This window comes from Ceratotherium simum, chromosome 7 (genome assembly GCF_057802395.1).
Source record: "Ceratotherium simum simum isolate JZ-2026a chromosome 7, ASM5780239v1, whole genome shotgun sequence".
Taxonomy (NCBI): Eukaryota; Metazoa; Chordata; class Mammalia; order Perissodactyla; family Rhinocerotidae; genus Ceratotherium; species Ceratotherium simum.
This window is the reverse complement of record NC_141906.1, coordinates 79,703,645-79,721,284: the sequence shown is the minus strand read 5'-3', so window position 1 is coordinate 79,721,284 and position 17,640 is coordinate 79,703,645. Positions and strand designations below refer to the sequence as shown.

Sequence of the window (17,640 nt, the reverse complement as noted above, 5' to 3'; positions counted from 1 at the left end):
GTTCAGATAGGGAAAGAGCCCAATGTCACACAGCAAACAGCACAGAAGATGCCTTTCAAAGTTTTTCACAGTGTCAGACAATTAGTAGGAAAATATCCAATATTAGTAGTGTGTTAGTTTGGGTCTGCTGAGAAGCAGATGTCAAGACATGATTAGACTTGCAAGAAACTCACTGGAGGAGGGGAACAAACATCTGTGAAGGACAAAGTGGTGAGAGAGAGCAAGAGGAGGTGGGGGAGCCCTCAGACCATGCTGCAGCTCTGTCACCAGTAAAAGGAGAGAGGGAAGGAAGGAGATTTGGGTAGGAAGAGCCTCCAGCTGCAGCTCAGTTCCAAGAAAGGTTTGGCCAGGCTGACGGGGAGTCCTTGGGTCTGGGCTGCCCGCTGGAGGAGCTCTACATCTCATAGGAATGGGCCTCAGGCCCCGCCATGCTCAGTCCCTGGCTGGAGCAGCCCCCAGGAAGTGTGGCCTTGGTGGGGACATGGTGGATCCAGTCAGTTATGCTTCCTGCAGCGGGACATCTGAGCAGCACATGGTCATGGCTGCCACAGGTCGTATGACAGCCACATGAGACCTGACTGATAAATGTGGGGGTTGTCAGGCCAACACAGCTTATCTATCTGGTTAGTTGTAGAGCAGGATTCAAGACTATGGTGCCAATGCTCTTGGTGGCCCTTGACGGGCTTCAGAGCTCCGTGCATATTGTTGACTGTAACTAACCAAACTGCATTGTCTTCTGTGTGACTCACCTCTCCCTGAGAGATAATAAGAGTGAAAGTTCTCCTAATGTGAGTGAATGTGAAAGTTTAAACTCTGAAACGAGGATGGGACTCGCATTGCTGGAGAGGTGCTCATAGGGCACAAGCATGTGGAGGTGTTTGACATTCAGAGTCGAGGTGGGTGCAGTTTCTTGTGAAGGCCCCTCAAGGCTGGGTTCTCGGTCCTTTCTTCTTTAAAGGCGTAGGTGGGATATTTTCAGCTCATCACATTATAGTGGAACAAAAAGTGTTTCTTCTGCTACCTCCATGCTGTTGTTAATGTTCTGTTTTGTTATTCAACCCAGTCTGGCAACAATGCCTTACATTTGGGGGATGTTCAGAAATTATTTGCTGGATAAATGCTTGAGAAGTCTAGTGCCCAAATGATCATTTAGGATCTAGTTCACCTCCCCACGAATCCTAATATGCATAACTAGTCATTGCTCTCATCCTTGATATGCAGGGAAACTTATTGCTAGGATAAAATAGATTCCAGAGATGGCACTGAGAATCTACTGAGAAAAGATAGAGGCTTCAGACTTCTCAAGTCCGATTTTCTAATCCTAATCAACCAACACATCTTTCTTCTTTTTACCTAGGTGCTTAGGAAGGCATTTTCTTTAGACAATTATATTGGTTAGAAAAAACATTTCTTTGGTTTCTAACAAAATTCTCACCCCGTACCCTTAAATCCAAACCCAGACCATTTCTGGAGACTTCTTAAAACAATCAGTTACCTAGAAGACATCAGGAGGAAAAAGCTCTAAAGAAACCCACTTCCTGACTTGAGCTTCACTGGCTCGCTGTCCAAGTTTGTGTCAGAGTGGTATCTTGAAGCTGGTTAGACAGAGTTCTTGGGTTTGGAGGAGAGAGTTGGCTGTATTTGAATATAGGCTGCCTCTTTAAGAGAGGAGCGTCTCCTTTCTCCTGCAGCCGCCCCCACACATGTGTACTTGAGCACATGCAGGTGTGAGGAGCCTGGGCAAAAACAAGGGCCTTTCTTCCCCACGTTGAAGTGTGGAACTGTTTTGTTCTCAGGCCCAAGACAGACTCGCCAGTGAGTCTCACTTACGTCTGTCCCCAGGTCGGGCAGCCCGGCCAGCCTGTCACCAGCCCACTGGGCGTGCTGCCCAGCCTGCCTTGGACATTGGTGGCTGGACAGAACTTTCTGCTTTTCCTTCAGTTAATGCTGATGGGATCCGGCCCTTTAGGCCCAAACTACCTACATTTATGGGGAATTCTGAACTCCCTTTAGGTCAACCCTACATCATAATGAGGTGGAGTATGCTTGGTGAGGAGCATGAATGATTAGGGAAAAAAGCGCATTGGGGGAAAGAGGATCTAAGTCTGTCTGTGGCCGAGATTTCCCCAAACCATAAATGTCTGTGATACTTTCACTTGCAAAGCAGCGTGCATCTGCTCTGTCTTTTTGTGTGTGCCTGCTTTGAATTAGAGCCAGAACTTCACAGAGCTGTGTCTGCTTGAAAAATCTTAACTGGCTATTCTCATCGACAATATTTAAAAAATTTTACATTTATATACTTTAACCTTTTTTGCTTTTAGCCTCCAACTTTCTGCTTGTTTGAAGTTTCCATGTAAAATGCCAATTTAATTCTTGGAAGAATATTTAATTTTATCCACTGCTTTTGCTATGTTCTTTTTTTTTTCAGGTCTATCTTTTTGTCTTGTCTTTCTGAAAAGTCTGCTTTTAAAAATATATTTTCTGTTGTTTCATTCTGTTTAATTCCATTGTTGTATTTTATATTATTCTCAAACTGTTCTGCACCTTAGTCACCTCTTTATATATTGATATATATATACTTTTTCATAATAGGAACTTAATTTACATCTCTGTAAAGTAGGGAGGAGCAGGGATTCCTGTTTCCATTTTAGGGATGGGAAAACTAAAGCCCAGAGAGGTTAAGGATTTGAATAACGTCACACAGTGAATCAGGGAGGAATTTGGATCAAAGACCTGGACCCTTGGCTCCCCATTTTGGGCTTTCCCATGGGCATATATACATATATATTTATATGCATGTGTATTATATATATATAAATTTTATAGGATGCTGTCTGCTGTGATCTCTCAGTTCTTCGCTGCTTGACATTTTTTTTTTTTTTAATTTTGGAATGCTTCCTTCTTCTCTTTTGGTCTAACATGTCAGAGACATGGACTTGACATCAAAGGCTGGTTTTAATTGATTTGAGACCTGTTTTCTAACTTGTTTCCATTGTTCAACACTGGCTATTTCAGCAATAAGTCAATGCAAGTTCATGAAGTTATTGTCCATCATTATATTCATGAATTGTGTTTTTCAAGCACCTGTTAGAATGCTTTTTGTGGTTATGAGTTGAACTATTAGAACTTATATCCCCAATTGTTGCCTTGGAGTTAGCCATTGATACAGGAACATATGTATAGAACATACTGACTCTGCAGTGATTCATTAAACCAAGGCATTGTTGACTAGTTATAGAATCATGTTAGAGATGACATGAGATTGGGTCAGGATTGGGAGCAAAAGAAGGGCATAACTCAGAAGAAGTGGGAGAAGGCGCCTACAAGCATAAAGCCAAGCCAAAATATCAAGCATTCCCAATATTCCTTTTCTTTTGAAAATCTTCCCAGTGCCTTGATTGCCAAACAGTCCAGCAATATGATCTCTTGAATTATTCATCCTCAGGTAGAAGACTTTGTACCGCCTTAGGTTGTTTGGTCCAGAGAGCAAGAAACAGTGAGAATGTTTTCCATTTAATTTGTCATTTAAGTTCATTCATAAGGACTTAATGGAAATAGATTTTGGAATCTTCTGTGAATGATAATTTAGAAGGAGGTTGATGCTTAGACTCTGGGGTCACCCACTCCACTCTCAGAGATGGGCAATCCTACAGTAGGATGAAAGGAAAATACACTTGTGAACAGATGGGGCATTTCTGGATTTGAGTGTTCTGTTTTTGCCATCCTCGTTTGGCTGTGGGTAGAGACACCTGGGTGGAAGGGAGGGGCTAGTCAGGCCCGTTCCTCTGTTTTAGGACCACCTGCCAGATGTGTGCTCTCAGGGCAGAGTCAGCCCTGTTGCAAGGGTGGCCAACCATGAGAGTTTCATAGGTTAAAATAAATGTGGTGTCCTGCCCGCACTGAGGTATTTGATTTGACTTTTAGAGTTGAGCTAAAGAGATTAGCTTCTCAAAGTAGCAAATGAATCCCCAAAGGACAGGAGGTGTGGTCGGTTTTATTTTGGGGAACATGTTGATGAAACATAGCCTGGGAGTCACCCATATTGTTTGGTCCCAAATATAGTTTAATAGAGAGAAGAAGTTGGGTAGCTGTTTAAATCCTTATACCTTTCTTTAGAGGAGGACTGTTTGAGTAATACAATCCAATAAATGTTTATTGGGCACCTGTCAGAGGTCAGATCATACCAGGCACTGAGAAAATAGGGATCAATAAGATAGAGTGTGTGCTCTCAGGGAGCTAACAACTGGAGACATTCAACAACAGATGGCATTTTGATTGTTGGTGTTTGTCAAAGAGGCATCATTCTAGGCTTTGGATTACAGCAGTGAAAAAACAGTCCCCGCCCTTGAAGCATATATTCTGGTGATGAGAGAGATGGATGTAGAGCAAACCATCAGGCTTGGTCTTGGTATAAGCAAACCACAAGGGAGGCTGCCCGAGAGGGTGACTGCCCTGTGCTGACCTCAGTCTGTATGAAGTCAACTCTTACATGTTAGCCTCACACTAGGGCACAGATGACAGAGTGAGAACTTGCAGTTGAAATGAAAAAGAAAAACTGAAGTCCAATCCTGAACCCCATCCACTAGAAGTGAATTCGTTGCCAGGGGCAGGCAACCCCCAAACCTAGAAGATAAGAAGAAAGATAGTGACAGATTGCCAAATGGAAAAGATTATTATCAAGAGCATCTTACTAAAATTTTGTTTTAGCCCATTGCTATATGTTTATTGAAGTTGCTCACTCTTTATACTCAAAGGGAGCAAGAGAGCAGGGGACTTTTAATGACCAACCCTCATCAAGATAGATGATGGGCCTGCCAGTTCCTAGACAAGGAGAAGGGACTTAAAATATGACCAAAATGAATAGAAATTTACTCAAAGCTTTGCCTTTTAAGGAAAAATGAGACTGTAACTTTAGATTTGAAGTGCCTTCAGGGTCCCCTCTGGAGGGAAACATCTTTATGTGATTTGCTCTGCTGGCTCGGGGTCCCTCCAGGTACCCACCTGATATTTCTTCTTCTGAGGTTGTATCATGTTCTCCAAATCAGAGCCGTCAGTGTTGTACTAGGAATTTTCCTCTTACCCAGAAGCAGAGAAGAACAAAGCAGTCAGAGGAAATCCCCCCCTGCAGCCAGTCAGGGAGAGCAAGGGAGCAGACGGCAGGGGGTGTGGAGTTGGGTGTGTGAGTGTGTGTGGTGGCCGCCCTCCCTCCCTCCCGCACTGCTCTGGAGAGAGACTTCCTTCTAACAGGGACCCCTCTGTTGTTGTGGCTCAGAGCTTTGACTTAAGAAGCATAGTTTCCCAGTGATGCCACCGGATTCCTGATGTGTGACACCCCAGGGCAGCATGGTGAAGGACGCCGTTGACTGCCTTGGGGCCCCCAGACAGGGACACCATTGTGAGTCACATTTAGTATGTGAGCTCCCCCTTCCCATGACTGGCACTATTCTTAGTACCATTCTCTGCTCCCTGGGACAGAGGTCACTGAGACCACAGTCCAGTTGGGTGGGTGGATGGTGCTGGGCCCAGGGGTGAGAGGGGGTGCAGGAGAATGGAGGGAGAGGCTTTACAGTTTTAGGATATGTTGGAGCAAGGACAGGGGATGGAGCCTTGCAGCCCTGAGGATTTGGGCAGACCTACACTAAGCAATACAGAAACATCCTCTGGGAGAGTTGTAACTGGGGTGCTGGGTTCATTCAGTGTTTCGACAAGTTTGGGGCATAAGAGCTTCCCATGGGCCTAGACTCAGATGTTGCCAGGATGTTTGCTGCAGGTCAGCGTAGCCTGCGTGCATTCCAACCTAGAGCTGCCTCTCAGCGGTGGGCTTCCGAGTGGCCCTGATTTCCTCTCCCAGCCCTGAGGTGAGGGTGACACAGTGCTGTGGAGACAGTCTGCTGTGTTAGGCCATCCGCCAGTCCAGCCAGGGGACAAGCTCACCCTGAACCCAGCATTCGTGCCCTGACCCAGTGTTTCTGGCTTTGAGAATAATCCTTGTCCTTACTCTTCTCTTGCTCCCCACAACCAAAAGGGCAGGGTGGGAGTCAGCAGAAAGGTACTAGGAGGAATCTTGGGGAGGAATCATGGCTTCTTTTCATTTGGTTCCACAGTGTGGGCTTTCTGAGAGGGGAGCAGCGACTTCCGGAAAACCAGGGTGAAGGCACTGTGTGTTCCCATTAGCCCTGGGTGGGCTTGCAGGATTTTTCCTCAAGAACTGAGAGAAGGAGACTTAAGCTGACATCACCGCTATTTTGACTTGCCTATTGTGAAGCTAATCAGAGACCTCCTTCCCATTCCGGTTCCTATGCTTTCTTTAGGCATCTGGTTTTCCTATTTATCCTCCCTCTTCCCTTTGGTGTAAATAGAAAAAAGAGTTAGAGAGCACCGCACCTAGGACCTGGGTCCCCAGTTCCCGAATTCCACGGTTTCACGTTCCTGTGAACAAAGGAAAACTCACAAGGAGAAGAGACAAGGACTCACCCTGCCCCCTGGCCATCTACACAGACGTCAGGGGTCAAATACACACAGAGAAATGGCGGAAGCAGGGTGTATAGAGCCTGTGACTCGACTCAGACATTTCAATTCAGAAAATGACACTGGCAGGGGCAACAGCAGTGACAATTCTGTCTGAGATTCCTCCTTCCTCTGTGAGCTGGTTCTAGCTACAGGAATTGAAGTCCCCTTCTCTACTTTACGTCCAGTCTCAAGGACAAGAGACTGTGGTGTGCTCTCGGGCCTTCCTCTCAGGGACTTGCGATGTGCTTGCTGCTCCCTGCCGAGGACTAAGACTTGCCCAGGTAGAGGAAATCCTGCTATTTCCTTCCCTTTCTTTGGTATATTGGCCCCTTCCTCCCCAAAGGGATTTTAAGGTAAATAATGTGAGAGAGATTTTAAGGTAAATAGTGGGAGTGAGAAATAATGAAGTAACATAGCCTAACAGCTACCGCAAGGGGACCTGACTAATTGGGCTGGACATGTCACCTGTGGAGGTGGACGCTGAGGTTGCTAGTGGTCAGACGGCCGGGAGAACCACTGGCTGTCCAGCGTCCTGGACTGCCATGAGAGGTGGGGAAGAGAAGACGTTTTTTAAAAGCCAGATTCTTTTATCCTTTGGTTCACTGCAATCAAGCAGGCAGTTTAGATGCCACCCTCTGGGTTGGTGTTGTCTAGGGGCAGCGTTGTGTTGAGATGAAGAATTTGGGAGTCAAACTGCCTGGGTTCCAGTCACGGCCACTCCGCTTCTGATCTGAATGGCTTTGGACAAGTCACATAGCCACGCAGTGTGTTAGTTTCCTCTGCTGTAAAGTGGTGGAAACAAATACGATAACAATAGCATCTACCCAGTGGAGTTACTGTGAGAAGTAAATGAGATGGCTATAAAGCATCACACACAGTGTGATAAAGTATAGTAGGTACACCATAAATCATAGCTCTTGTACATGTGTTTCTTTGCCAGAGGTCTTAGAGCAACCTCTCTCTCTCTCTCATGTGTACAGTCTGTGGTCTTGACTGTGGACTCCCTGGCTCATTAACAGAGTTTTGGGGTAGTGGCTTTGTCTTTATATGTCTCTCTTCAGGGGTCCTGTTGGGTGTAGAGTCATTGTTCACTTCTTCAGGAAATCTAGTATGTCACAAGGGTTCTTGTTGCTGCTTTCTCTTAATTTTTTCCACCAGAAATTCCATAGCATTTCTTGTTAGAGATTTGTTTTCTTACTCTTGCCCATCAGGTTGGCTTCTTAATGGATTCCTCACATAACATCACATTTAGTCCTATGAGCCCAGGCAGAGAGTAGTAGCTAGTGACTTGACTCAACTCCCAAGAAACCTGCAGATGTGTCTGAGTAGTATACTAAATGGTTTTTAACAAGGGATAGAAGGAGAGGAGGGCTGCCAGCGTAGCCCTCAGGGGTATGTTAATTTATGTTGTAGACATTTACTGAATCATTTTACTCTAGAACATGTGTAAGATATTTCTTGCAAGATAGATAGTTTTAAAGAGCTCAAGATGCATTCTTAGAAGGATGAGGTAGATATATTTCATTTTCCATATTTAGTTGGGGTGTGCAGAGGAGGAGCGCTGGAAACCACCACTAGGAAGCTATTACTGAAGGAGCACTTCCTCTGGCTGTCCCATGGCCACGCAGCTCAGTTGCTGTTTCCTCCTAGGCATCCGTGCAGGTTGCGCTGGTGCTTGGAGTCTGAAGACCTGAGCACTAGACCCAGCACCACCGTTTTCTAAGTGTTCCTTGGAGCAAAGTCACATTACTTTTGTGAGCACCTTTTTCTGCACCAAGAGGATGAGAACAGCGAGACCACTTGTGCTTGCTTATCGAGAGGGGTGGGGAGTGGATTTTAGGAGCAAGCAAAATGACGCATGTAGACATGCCTTCTAGAAGTATAAGATAGAAGTAGTTTACCCTTATGGATCATGAAGAACATTTCTTTTTTAGGTTGAGAGGGAACTTAAAAGCTTGTTTCCTATTGACTTTGTTCACTTTCGATAAGATAAATTTGAAACTTGGGTTAAGGGTTAGAGCCTTAAACAGTCAGGTTTTCCTGTGTGAGGCCGAGCATCCAGGCTTCCTTCTTCTACACAGACTGGGTCTTTCCCAGTCCTGCTCTGTCCACATTGTTTCCAAGATGGTGTTATAAGACACAGTGTAGACATATAACAAGCCCCACAGACTGTTGAACCCATGTTTGTCTCTGTGGCTACACCCATAAATTAGACAGGAATAACTGGCAGCATTGTCATTTCTGAATAGAAAGTTACCCTAAAAGGAAATCTATGTGGCATGCATCGTTTAGCGTAAGATACGTTGACTGTCAGAGAATACCAGGGCTTCCAGAGCTAAGATCTTGGCAGTGCTGATGGCTAAGACAAGAGAATAGTGTGTCTGTGTGTAAGTTAGAATATACCAAGCCCAGGAAGAGTTTCTGAGCTGGTCCTCACCTGACCTCTGAGGATTTCCTGGGTGGCATGTTAATCCCTCACAAATGCTTTCCTTTCTTACTGTAGGTGCTGGCCTGTGAGTGGCCTGGGAGGATGGGCTGGTGGTAGAGAGGGATATCAGGACCAGAAGAACAGCTCACTTCCATTTCCTTGTCAGATAACCTAGGATAGTGGTCCTTCTCACTTGCAAATCAGGGGCCAGAGGCTCCTCCTCCAGAGGAGTGCTTATGGGCTTTGACATCTGATTGGAGCTGGCAGAGAGATTCCTGAGTTTAGTACCTTTGTTACTTCTTCGTGCAAAAAAAGTGACAGTTTTTGAAGGCACAAAAGATTATGCTGCCTTAGAATATCTCAGCGGGTATATCCAATATTTTCTTTCTAGTTTGCATAGCAATAAAAATGGACTTACCCTAAAGTCAACCAAAATATGGCAATTGATTTATTGTCTTAAATGCTTTTCTTGTGGTAGGAAGTTCTTCGCTGTTCGGTCTGTTTGAGCTCACAGCACCTCCTCCAACATTTGTGCTGTATGTTGCCTTCCTTTTCTCCTGGCTGATGGACTGAGAGAGGAGGGAAGAGGGCGTGCTGTGTGACGGGATTAGTTTCTGCGGGTGCCGAGCATCTGGTGTAATGATTCGTGCTGGCTTGTATTTCCAGGCAGTGGACCAATCCAGCTGTGGCAGTTTCTTCTGGAATTACTCACTGATAAATCCTGTCAGTCTTTCATCAGTTGGACAGGAGATGGCTGGGAATTCAAGCTTTCTGACCCAGATGAGGTAAGAAGGGAGTGACTGGAGAGTATTGTGTTGAGGGAGGATGAGAGAGAACTCTGGACAGGGGTTGTGTGGGCCTGGATGACATATTCTAGGATTTGAATCCCAGATCTGCCACTTGCTACTTGTGTGAACTTGAGCAAGTTCTGTAGCCTGTCTGAGCCTTAGTTTCATCATTTGGAAAACAGAAAATATCTACGTTGCCCATTTGTTTTCTGGGATTAACTGATATGTTGCACACAAAATGCCTTGCACATAGTAGACCCTTCGTAAATAGGAGTTGCCGTCTCCGACTTAGCACTCTTCCTGACCCTTCCCTGTGAATCTGAAAGGGCTCAGACAATTCAGGAGGCCTTGGAAGATTGGTACAATTGGTTCATTAATTCATTCTTTTATTCAACAAATGCTTATTGAGTGGTTACTCTGTGCCATGACCAATTCTGAGGATAAAAGATAATGAACAAGAGAGAAAACATCTCTGTTCTGGCAGAGATGAGAAGACACTGTGCCCCAGTACAGAAAAAATGCTTCCTGTTGGTGAAAGGCAGGTATGATTGCAGCCCAGCTCTGCTCCACTCCCTCACGTTAGATTTTATGCTTTCAAAGCAAGAAAATTCTACTATAATATGGAGAAAGAGGAGAGTTTATAGTGTTGCTTTTCTTATTTTTCAATGTGAAATGCTTTAACTCTATTACATAGAGGTTCAGGGCCACTGTGTTTTCATCAGCTTAAAGAATCAACTTGACTGCCATTCTTGCCCACTTCTTGAATATTGGAATTCAGAAGAGATAGATCAGAAAAATATCTTCTTTGTACATGAATCTGTAACTATCTTGCTTGACATAATGGGTCACCATGAATGAATGGGTGTAGGCATATCAACATGTATATTTGAAATATCAGATAGATTTTTACCCCTCCTCCTATTTATTATTATTATTTTTTAATTTCAGGTGGCCAGGAGATGGGGAAAAAGGAAAAATAAACCTAAGATGAATTATGAGAAACTGAGCCGTGGCCTACGTTACTATTATGACAAAAATATCATCCACAAGACAGCGGGTAAACGCTATGTGTACCGCTTTGTGTGTGACCTGCAGAGCCTCCTGGGGTACACGCCCGAGGAGCTCCATGCCATGCTGGACGTCAAGCCCGATGCCGATGAGTGATGGACACCAAAGGGGTTGGGGAAACTCTGCTGAGACATTTCAAAGAACAACCACGTCAGTCGGACTCTTAATTTTTAATTGTTATTCTATTTTTAATTTTCCAGAACTCATTTTTTACATTCAGGGGTGGGAGCTAAGTGAGCTGCAGCTATAATCAATTGTGCGCAGTTGGAAAAGGAGAGCCAGGACCTGTGGGGTGGGTGGGACAAGAAATTCTTGAGCAAATTTTCAGGAGAGAGGGAAGGGTCTTCTTAGAAGCTTGAAGAATCTGGCTTAAGGGAGGAGGAAACAAATGTATCCAGTCATTTTTTAAAATCATCCATAAAAAGAATGTGTCTTGAGTGATGGACCTATTAGCAAAAGAAATTGATGCATCATGAGTCATGAGACCCATGAAAGACAATTAATTTGCCTTGTTTTTAGGTCTGGGAGGGCAAAAAAGAGGGAGGTGGGATAAAATATTTTGTTTGGGGCTGCACTAAAAGCCAAGGACTTTTACTCTACTTTCAAAACAAAGATGGACTTCAGTGGGGAGGGACCAAAACTGTTTTTGTGTTAAATTTTATTTTATTAAATTTTGTGCCAGTATTTTTTTTCTTAAAAATCGTCTTAAGCTCTAAGGTGGTCTCAGTATTGCAGTATCACGCACGTTTGTTTTTATTTGCTGGCTGAGGATTCTGTCACAATGAAAGAAAACTGTTTATATAGACCCCACTGGAAACGCAAAGTGCTGTCACTGAGATCGGGGATCCCAAATTCATGTGACTTATATACGAAGGAAAAAATAATGCTGATCTGAGTACAAGGGAACTGTGCATGTGAATTTCATCTATAATTTAAAAAAATTATCACCCCCTCTACTTATTTGTCATTAGTGGATTCTCGGGGTTTGGACTTAACGTTGAGCTAAGAAGCATTAAGTCTTTGAACTGAATGTATTTTGCAGCCCTGGTTTTGGACCACAGTAAATGTAGGAGCTCTGTTGACAAAATGGAAAGGAGATGGAAGGAGGAAGATTGACTTGGTTCTTTATTGGTTCTTTGCCTGTAACATGTATGACTTGGAATAAAGGCTGTGTGCATGGGCATTACCCCTCAGGTCTCAAGAAATAAGTCCTGAATGCATGTCATTCCAAACTAACACTCTACACTTTCTCCTTTATGTCTTCTTTCCCCAGCATCCCTCCTACTCTGTTATTCAGTAGACAGAAACGTACAACTTTCTGATTGATGAGTGAAGAGTAATTGCAGACATGACATGAGTTGAAGAATGTCTGATGAAGCCATTTAGACTTACTGGATTTTAGGAGCAATGGAAATTAAGGTTGCCTATAAGTAAAATGTGGCTTGGCTGTTTTGGGGAGAAGTGCAAGGCTCTCCTTTGAAGAATTTAAGCTAGTCGAGTCGGATGTCAGGTGAGACTGTGGATGCAGAGTAAATAGTGCGGATGCTATTAGGGCCTCGTGCTCAGATCTTTTATCTTGGCACAGGGTAGGTGAAGGTTAATAATTGCTGAAGAAGCAGTGACTTGAAGGCAAAGAAACATAAGGAAAGGAGCTTGAGTGAAGAAAATAAGGTGGTCCGTGAGACTTGAATATGTTTTTAGTTCCCCCAAAGCTTAACTACAAACATAATCAACTGAAGCAGTCATCTTTCTACTGGTTGTGAAGGGTGATCTGAAAATGGGGTTTTGAGGGGGAAACCAACATCTAACTAGTGAGGAAAAGTGCCTCATACAGTTAGAATCCTCCCCAGTATATAGATGCCCGAATGAAAAGATGACAACAGAGGGATGGCTTTACGGACTTCAATGAGAGAGGTGGAGAAATGTTTAAGATGGGCTTCTCAGGGCTAGCCTTCTTGGGCCCTAGCTGAGAAACTGGAAGTACTAACTACCTTCTAGCATATCCTCAAGAAAATGGATTGTTTACTCCCAGGTCCTCTTGCAGACCCTCAATTATCAGGAACTTAGCTCTCTGATTCATGAGTTTCTTCATACTGATCAATTGGAGCGTCCACTTGGAAAGCAAAGGCAGAATTAGCCCAGCTGTGTATTTTGATCTTCTTCTGGATGCAGGTGCCTTAATGAAGCTCTCGAAATATTTTAGGAGCTGCTCAGGGAGTGTTAGGCAGAACTGTTTGGACTACATTGTTTTCTCTTAGATTATGTGATCTTTGTTGGGCACTGGCAAAGGTGTGTGTGCGTGTGTGCGTATGCATGTGTGTGTGCGTGCATGTTTGCAGACATGCAAAACTGCAGCTGAGATAATACCTGAGTTTTCTAGTTAAGTCTTTCCATGTTTCAGTAATGGGCGCGAGTAGAACCAAGGCCGAGCGTCGGTCATTGCTTGCCATTTGCAACCAGGCATAACATCACTTTCTCAACTCATCAATCTTTCTCATTAAATTTATGCTGAAAACTCCCCTGCGTGAGTGTGTCTAACTCCTGCAATAATTCTGTAGCAGATAAGATACAAGAAAGTGCCTCCTCGTGCTCCTCAGCCCGCTTGTTGCTAAGATGCCCTTTCTCTCTAGGTCCACCGTTTTCAGTATTTGTACATAATGTATTAGTTAAGACAGCTTTGTCTATCTGGCCAGATGCTTTTTCTCCTGTCCAAAGGCCAGAGACCATCCCAGGAAGAGTGGTGGGTGGTTTATACACTGGAAATGTAGCAGAATTGTTGCATTTATGCTTTTTAAAAACACATGTTAACTTCAGAGGAAGGACGGGCAAATCTGGTTTAGCTGGGTGAAAACCTTATTTTCCTGGAGATGCCTTACCCCATAGTGGTTTTGGCTGTAGGGTTCAGAGTCACTTTTGTTCCCCTCTCCATTAGGGGGAGGGACTGCCCTACACAAGCCCTGGTTTTGTGGCTGTGGGGTTAGAGGTGGCATTCAAAGATCAGATGTGCTTTTCCTCACTTTGGAGACGAACACTCTGGGTTTTAGAGCATTAACCTGCCTAATCTTCATGGTGAAAATTATACCTTCTCTATTCTTGTCATGCTGTGCATGCTGCTTTCTCTGTTGGGGTCTATATAAATGCGTTGAACTCATATCTACATTCCAAAGAAGTTTCAAGGAACCATAAATATATGTATACATATACATATATAAAATATATATATTAAAATGAAATTATCTCTATCAGGAATACTGCCTCAGTTATTGAACTTTTTTTAAGAATACTTTTTTTTAAGCTGAGAAGTATAGGGGTGAAAAAGATGTTATATTGTGTTTGACTATTTTCCAACTTGTATTTTCATATAATTTATATTTTTTAAAAGCTGAAAATTTAAAAGCAAGATGAAAAAAGGAAAAGCAGGTGCTTTTTAAAAATCAGAACTGAGGTAGCTTAGAGATGTAGCGATGTAAGTATCTATGTGTTTTTTTTTAAAAATGCAAAAAAATTTCTTATGGGGGAGTTTTTTGTTTGTTTATTTTAGTAGCTGATGCTGGCACATCATTTTGCTGGAGAGTTTTTTATATACTGTAGCCTGATTTCATATTGTATTTTAAACTGTGTGAGATTAAAACAAAGAAATTCGTTCATAACAATGTGGGTTTGGCTCGATTCTTTCCTGTGTGGGTCACCTGTGAGAGCAGGACAGATAACCATCCGGAGACAAGCACAGGAGGGAATGCAGTTCAGTCTTGCTGATCTCACTAGCCAAGGACCGTTTTAGATAAAGATTTCCCAATAAGGTGAGAAGTATAACGGGAATATAGGGCAGTATAACCTAATACCCCAATTATTGAATATATGATGTCATCCTTCTTGGAATGTCTGTGGCCTCGTCATACCTCTTTTTGTCATGTCTGAAGGACTAAGAGCCACGTGAATATAATTTTTAATGACTCAACAGATAAACTATTTGATCCCAACTAGGTAACGTTCCTGATATTAACACAGAAAGTTGAACATCTTTAGTCGATGCTCTAGGCAGAAATAGTATTCTTGTTTCTTCTTCTGATACTAATTTTGCTCTGTGCCAATTTAGACCCATCACATCCATCTCCTTGGCCCCAACTCTTGTATTGGGCCTGAGAATTGGAAATGATAATATCTGTCAGAACCCCCAGCGGCTCACATCATAAATGAAATTATATTTGTAAGTGCTTTGGGAAAGAGTGCTTAGGAACACATCCTGCGTGGTGCTTTTCTCTTGTGCTGAAACTGTAGAAGGTGGATGTTTTTAATTAACACCAGCATTTGCAACATGAATCCCAACTCACAGCTGGAAAGAGAATTTTTGCTGAATTGTTCACAAAGAAAGCTCTGTTTTTGGAAAATCTGTTTCTTCAGGCCTGGAGCTTGAGGTTTGCTGAGTGCACGTTAAACACCGACTGTGTGGTCTAGTGGTCAGGGAGCTGGCCTGGCCTCGAGGAAAGTTCTGAGTCCTCTATCCCAGTCAACCACTTGCTGGAAGACTTTGGGAAGATGGCTTGAGGTCCTTATATTTCCTAGTCTTCAGCTGCAAACCTGGGCAAAGCCACAACTCCTGAGCCAACCTGAAGCCACATCTGAGCTGTTCTCCCCCTGAATAAACAGTACACAGAGAATAGGTTTCTGCCTCAGTCAAGGATTTGGTCAGAGAGCTTCCCTTCAGTGCCAAGTTGCTGTTATCCCCCACAGTATCTGATTTAATGCTGACCAGGTAAAAAGTTAAAAGATAGGCTTGAAGGAAATAAGCTTAGACCTCTGTTCTCAGATTTGGAGCTGTAGTTTAGATGGCGAACTCTAGGACAGCTGGGCTTTGATGATCACTCCTAATGATACTGCTGAGACCACCAAATTGAGGCTGGGGAGAGGTAGTCTCTTCTAAAACAACTGCAGGGTTTGGGGGACTGGGGGAGAGTGAGGATAGGAGACACAAGGAAAGCAGGAGTCGTTCAAGAAGCTGGTGGTCACAAATCTATAGATTTGACAGGCTTTGGGGAGATTGTGGGATAAAGTAATTGCCCAAGGTGAGTCTGACTCACCACTGCTATGGCTTTGGAGCAAACTATAGTACCCCTGCCAAAAAAAAAATTGAGCAACAGAGCTTTCCTATATAATGAAGTGTAACTATTTTAACCTAAAAAGGAGAAGGATTGTGATTTGTGCTTTGGGTAAAACAAGGCAGGTGGTGTAGACTAGAGGTTACACACGGACTGACTGTAGGCTGCTTCTGTGCCATAGATGCTCAGTTGGGTCTTCCCAGTGCTGGGACTCACCTATGTAGCTCCAGTGAGCAATAACCTGCAGTAGGGTCATGGGGTCCTTTATAGCAGGACACTGAGTAAAAGATGCCCCCTCTAGATGAACATGAATCTCCTATTCTGTCTCTAGTAGGTCACCCCCACTCATTTGCATTCCTGCCAAGTCTCTGTAGAGTTTGAGTTTGTGACCCCTGTGAAGACATCTATCCATATTCCATGTTTACTTGGCATGAAGGTCATTTTATTCTAGAACCTACAGTAGAAGAGAGTACAAGAGGTCATCAGGTTCATCAGAACCATCTGACTTCTAAGCCCTTGTTTTTTCCATGATGCCATGTTGCCACCCAAGAACTCTGAAAGGTCCCCTTTGATGATGCTGGCTGATGGCTCACCATCCACAGGAGACACAGTCTCGGTTACTAAGCAGCACACTTCATACACCAAATATGGGACAAGACAGTCTTCTTTCAGTAAGGAAGCTCTTCCACTTCCACAACGCTTTCCGACCTCTGCTTTTCCCCAGTGGCTGCTCTGGGAAGGTGGTTCGTGGTGCAATTCCAGTTGTACAAAGGCCTTATTCTAGCTCAGGTATAGGGATGCTTGACCCTCCGGGTACCTGGTCCAAGGACTTGGCCAGTGCCATTTTATGGGCATACTGGCTCAGCGTGCTGCTGGTGGTTCACTGATGTGTGGGATCCCTCCATGCTAGGAGAATCCTCACCTAAGAATAACAAATATAGAAGAGAAAAGCACTTTCCTGGCACCTCTTGCAATGAGGCAGAGACTTAAGGAGTCTGATAGAATGAGGTGTTGATCCATTGGTGAACATTTTAAAAGACTTGAAGTTGAGGAAAAGAACATTTATTGAGAATTTAGAACTCCAAATAGGGAGAAGGTGGCTCCAGCCTCCCTGTCCCTTGATCAGTGCCATTTCCTGTTTTACTCAATGTCCCAGTCCCTTTTGCATTTTCCTGGAAAATATTTCTATCCTGGAAAAGCCGATTTCATTCACTTGCTGGGTGTATCTCAATGTGCTGATGCCTGAAGTGAAGGTAGAGATGATCATCTACCCACAGCAACACTGGGGAATCAACAATGACCAGGTCTCACGACACATTACACAACCCCCAGAGCCCTCTGAGGTTACAGTCCTGTCTCTAATCTCTCATCCCTCCCATTCAGGCTCTAGTGCTCTCTCAGCCACAGCATTTTTACAGAGCTTTGATGTCAGGGCAGCTCTGGTCACTCCATGTGATGTGACATAGAGGAGCAAGGAGGTTTTCAGCAACCACTTGTGGGAATTACTGAGGATCAGGAGATAGCCAGGACCTTCTCCCAGCCCATTCCACACTGTCAGCCTGTGACTTTTCTTATACCCTTTCGTGGGCTGTCCCTCACTTGTGCCTGGAAATGGTAAGTGACTCAAAGAGGTGGCCACGGTCGTCACAAGGCTGGAAAATTGATGATGACTATTGGCTTTGATCCGGGATTGCCTTTCTGAGGCAAGAACATTCCAAACATCAGAAGAGATGGGATGAGAAGTTCAAAA

General features: G+C 43.9%; 1 protein-coding gene across 4 annotated transcripts in view; it reads left to right on the top strand.

Moving 5' to 3' along the window:
- Positions 1–14,447, top strand: part of ETS1 (ETS proto-oncogene 1, transcription factor) — a 126,025-nt gene extending 111,578 nt beyond the window's left edge. For all 4 annotated transcript variants that reach the window (XM_087433922.1, XM_087433921.1, XM_014793728.2 and 1 more), the window contains 2 exons: positions 9,605–9,723; positions 10,675–14,447. In XM_087433922.1, the coding sequence (XP_087290048.1) occupies positions 9,605–9,723; positions 10,675–10,890 (335 nt within the window). In that variant the 3' untranslated portion in view covers positions 10,891–14,447. The remainder of the gene's footprint in view (positions 1–9,604; positions 9,724–10,674) is intronic.
- Positions 14,448–17,640: the final 3,193 nt, after the last annotated feature.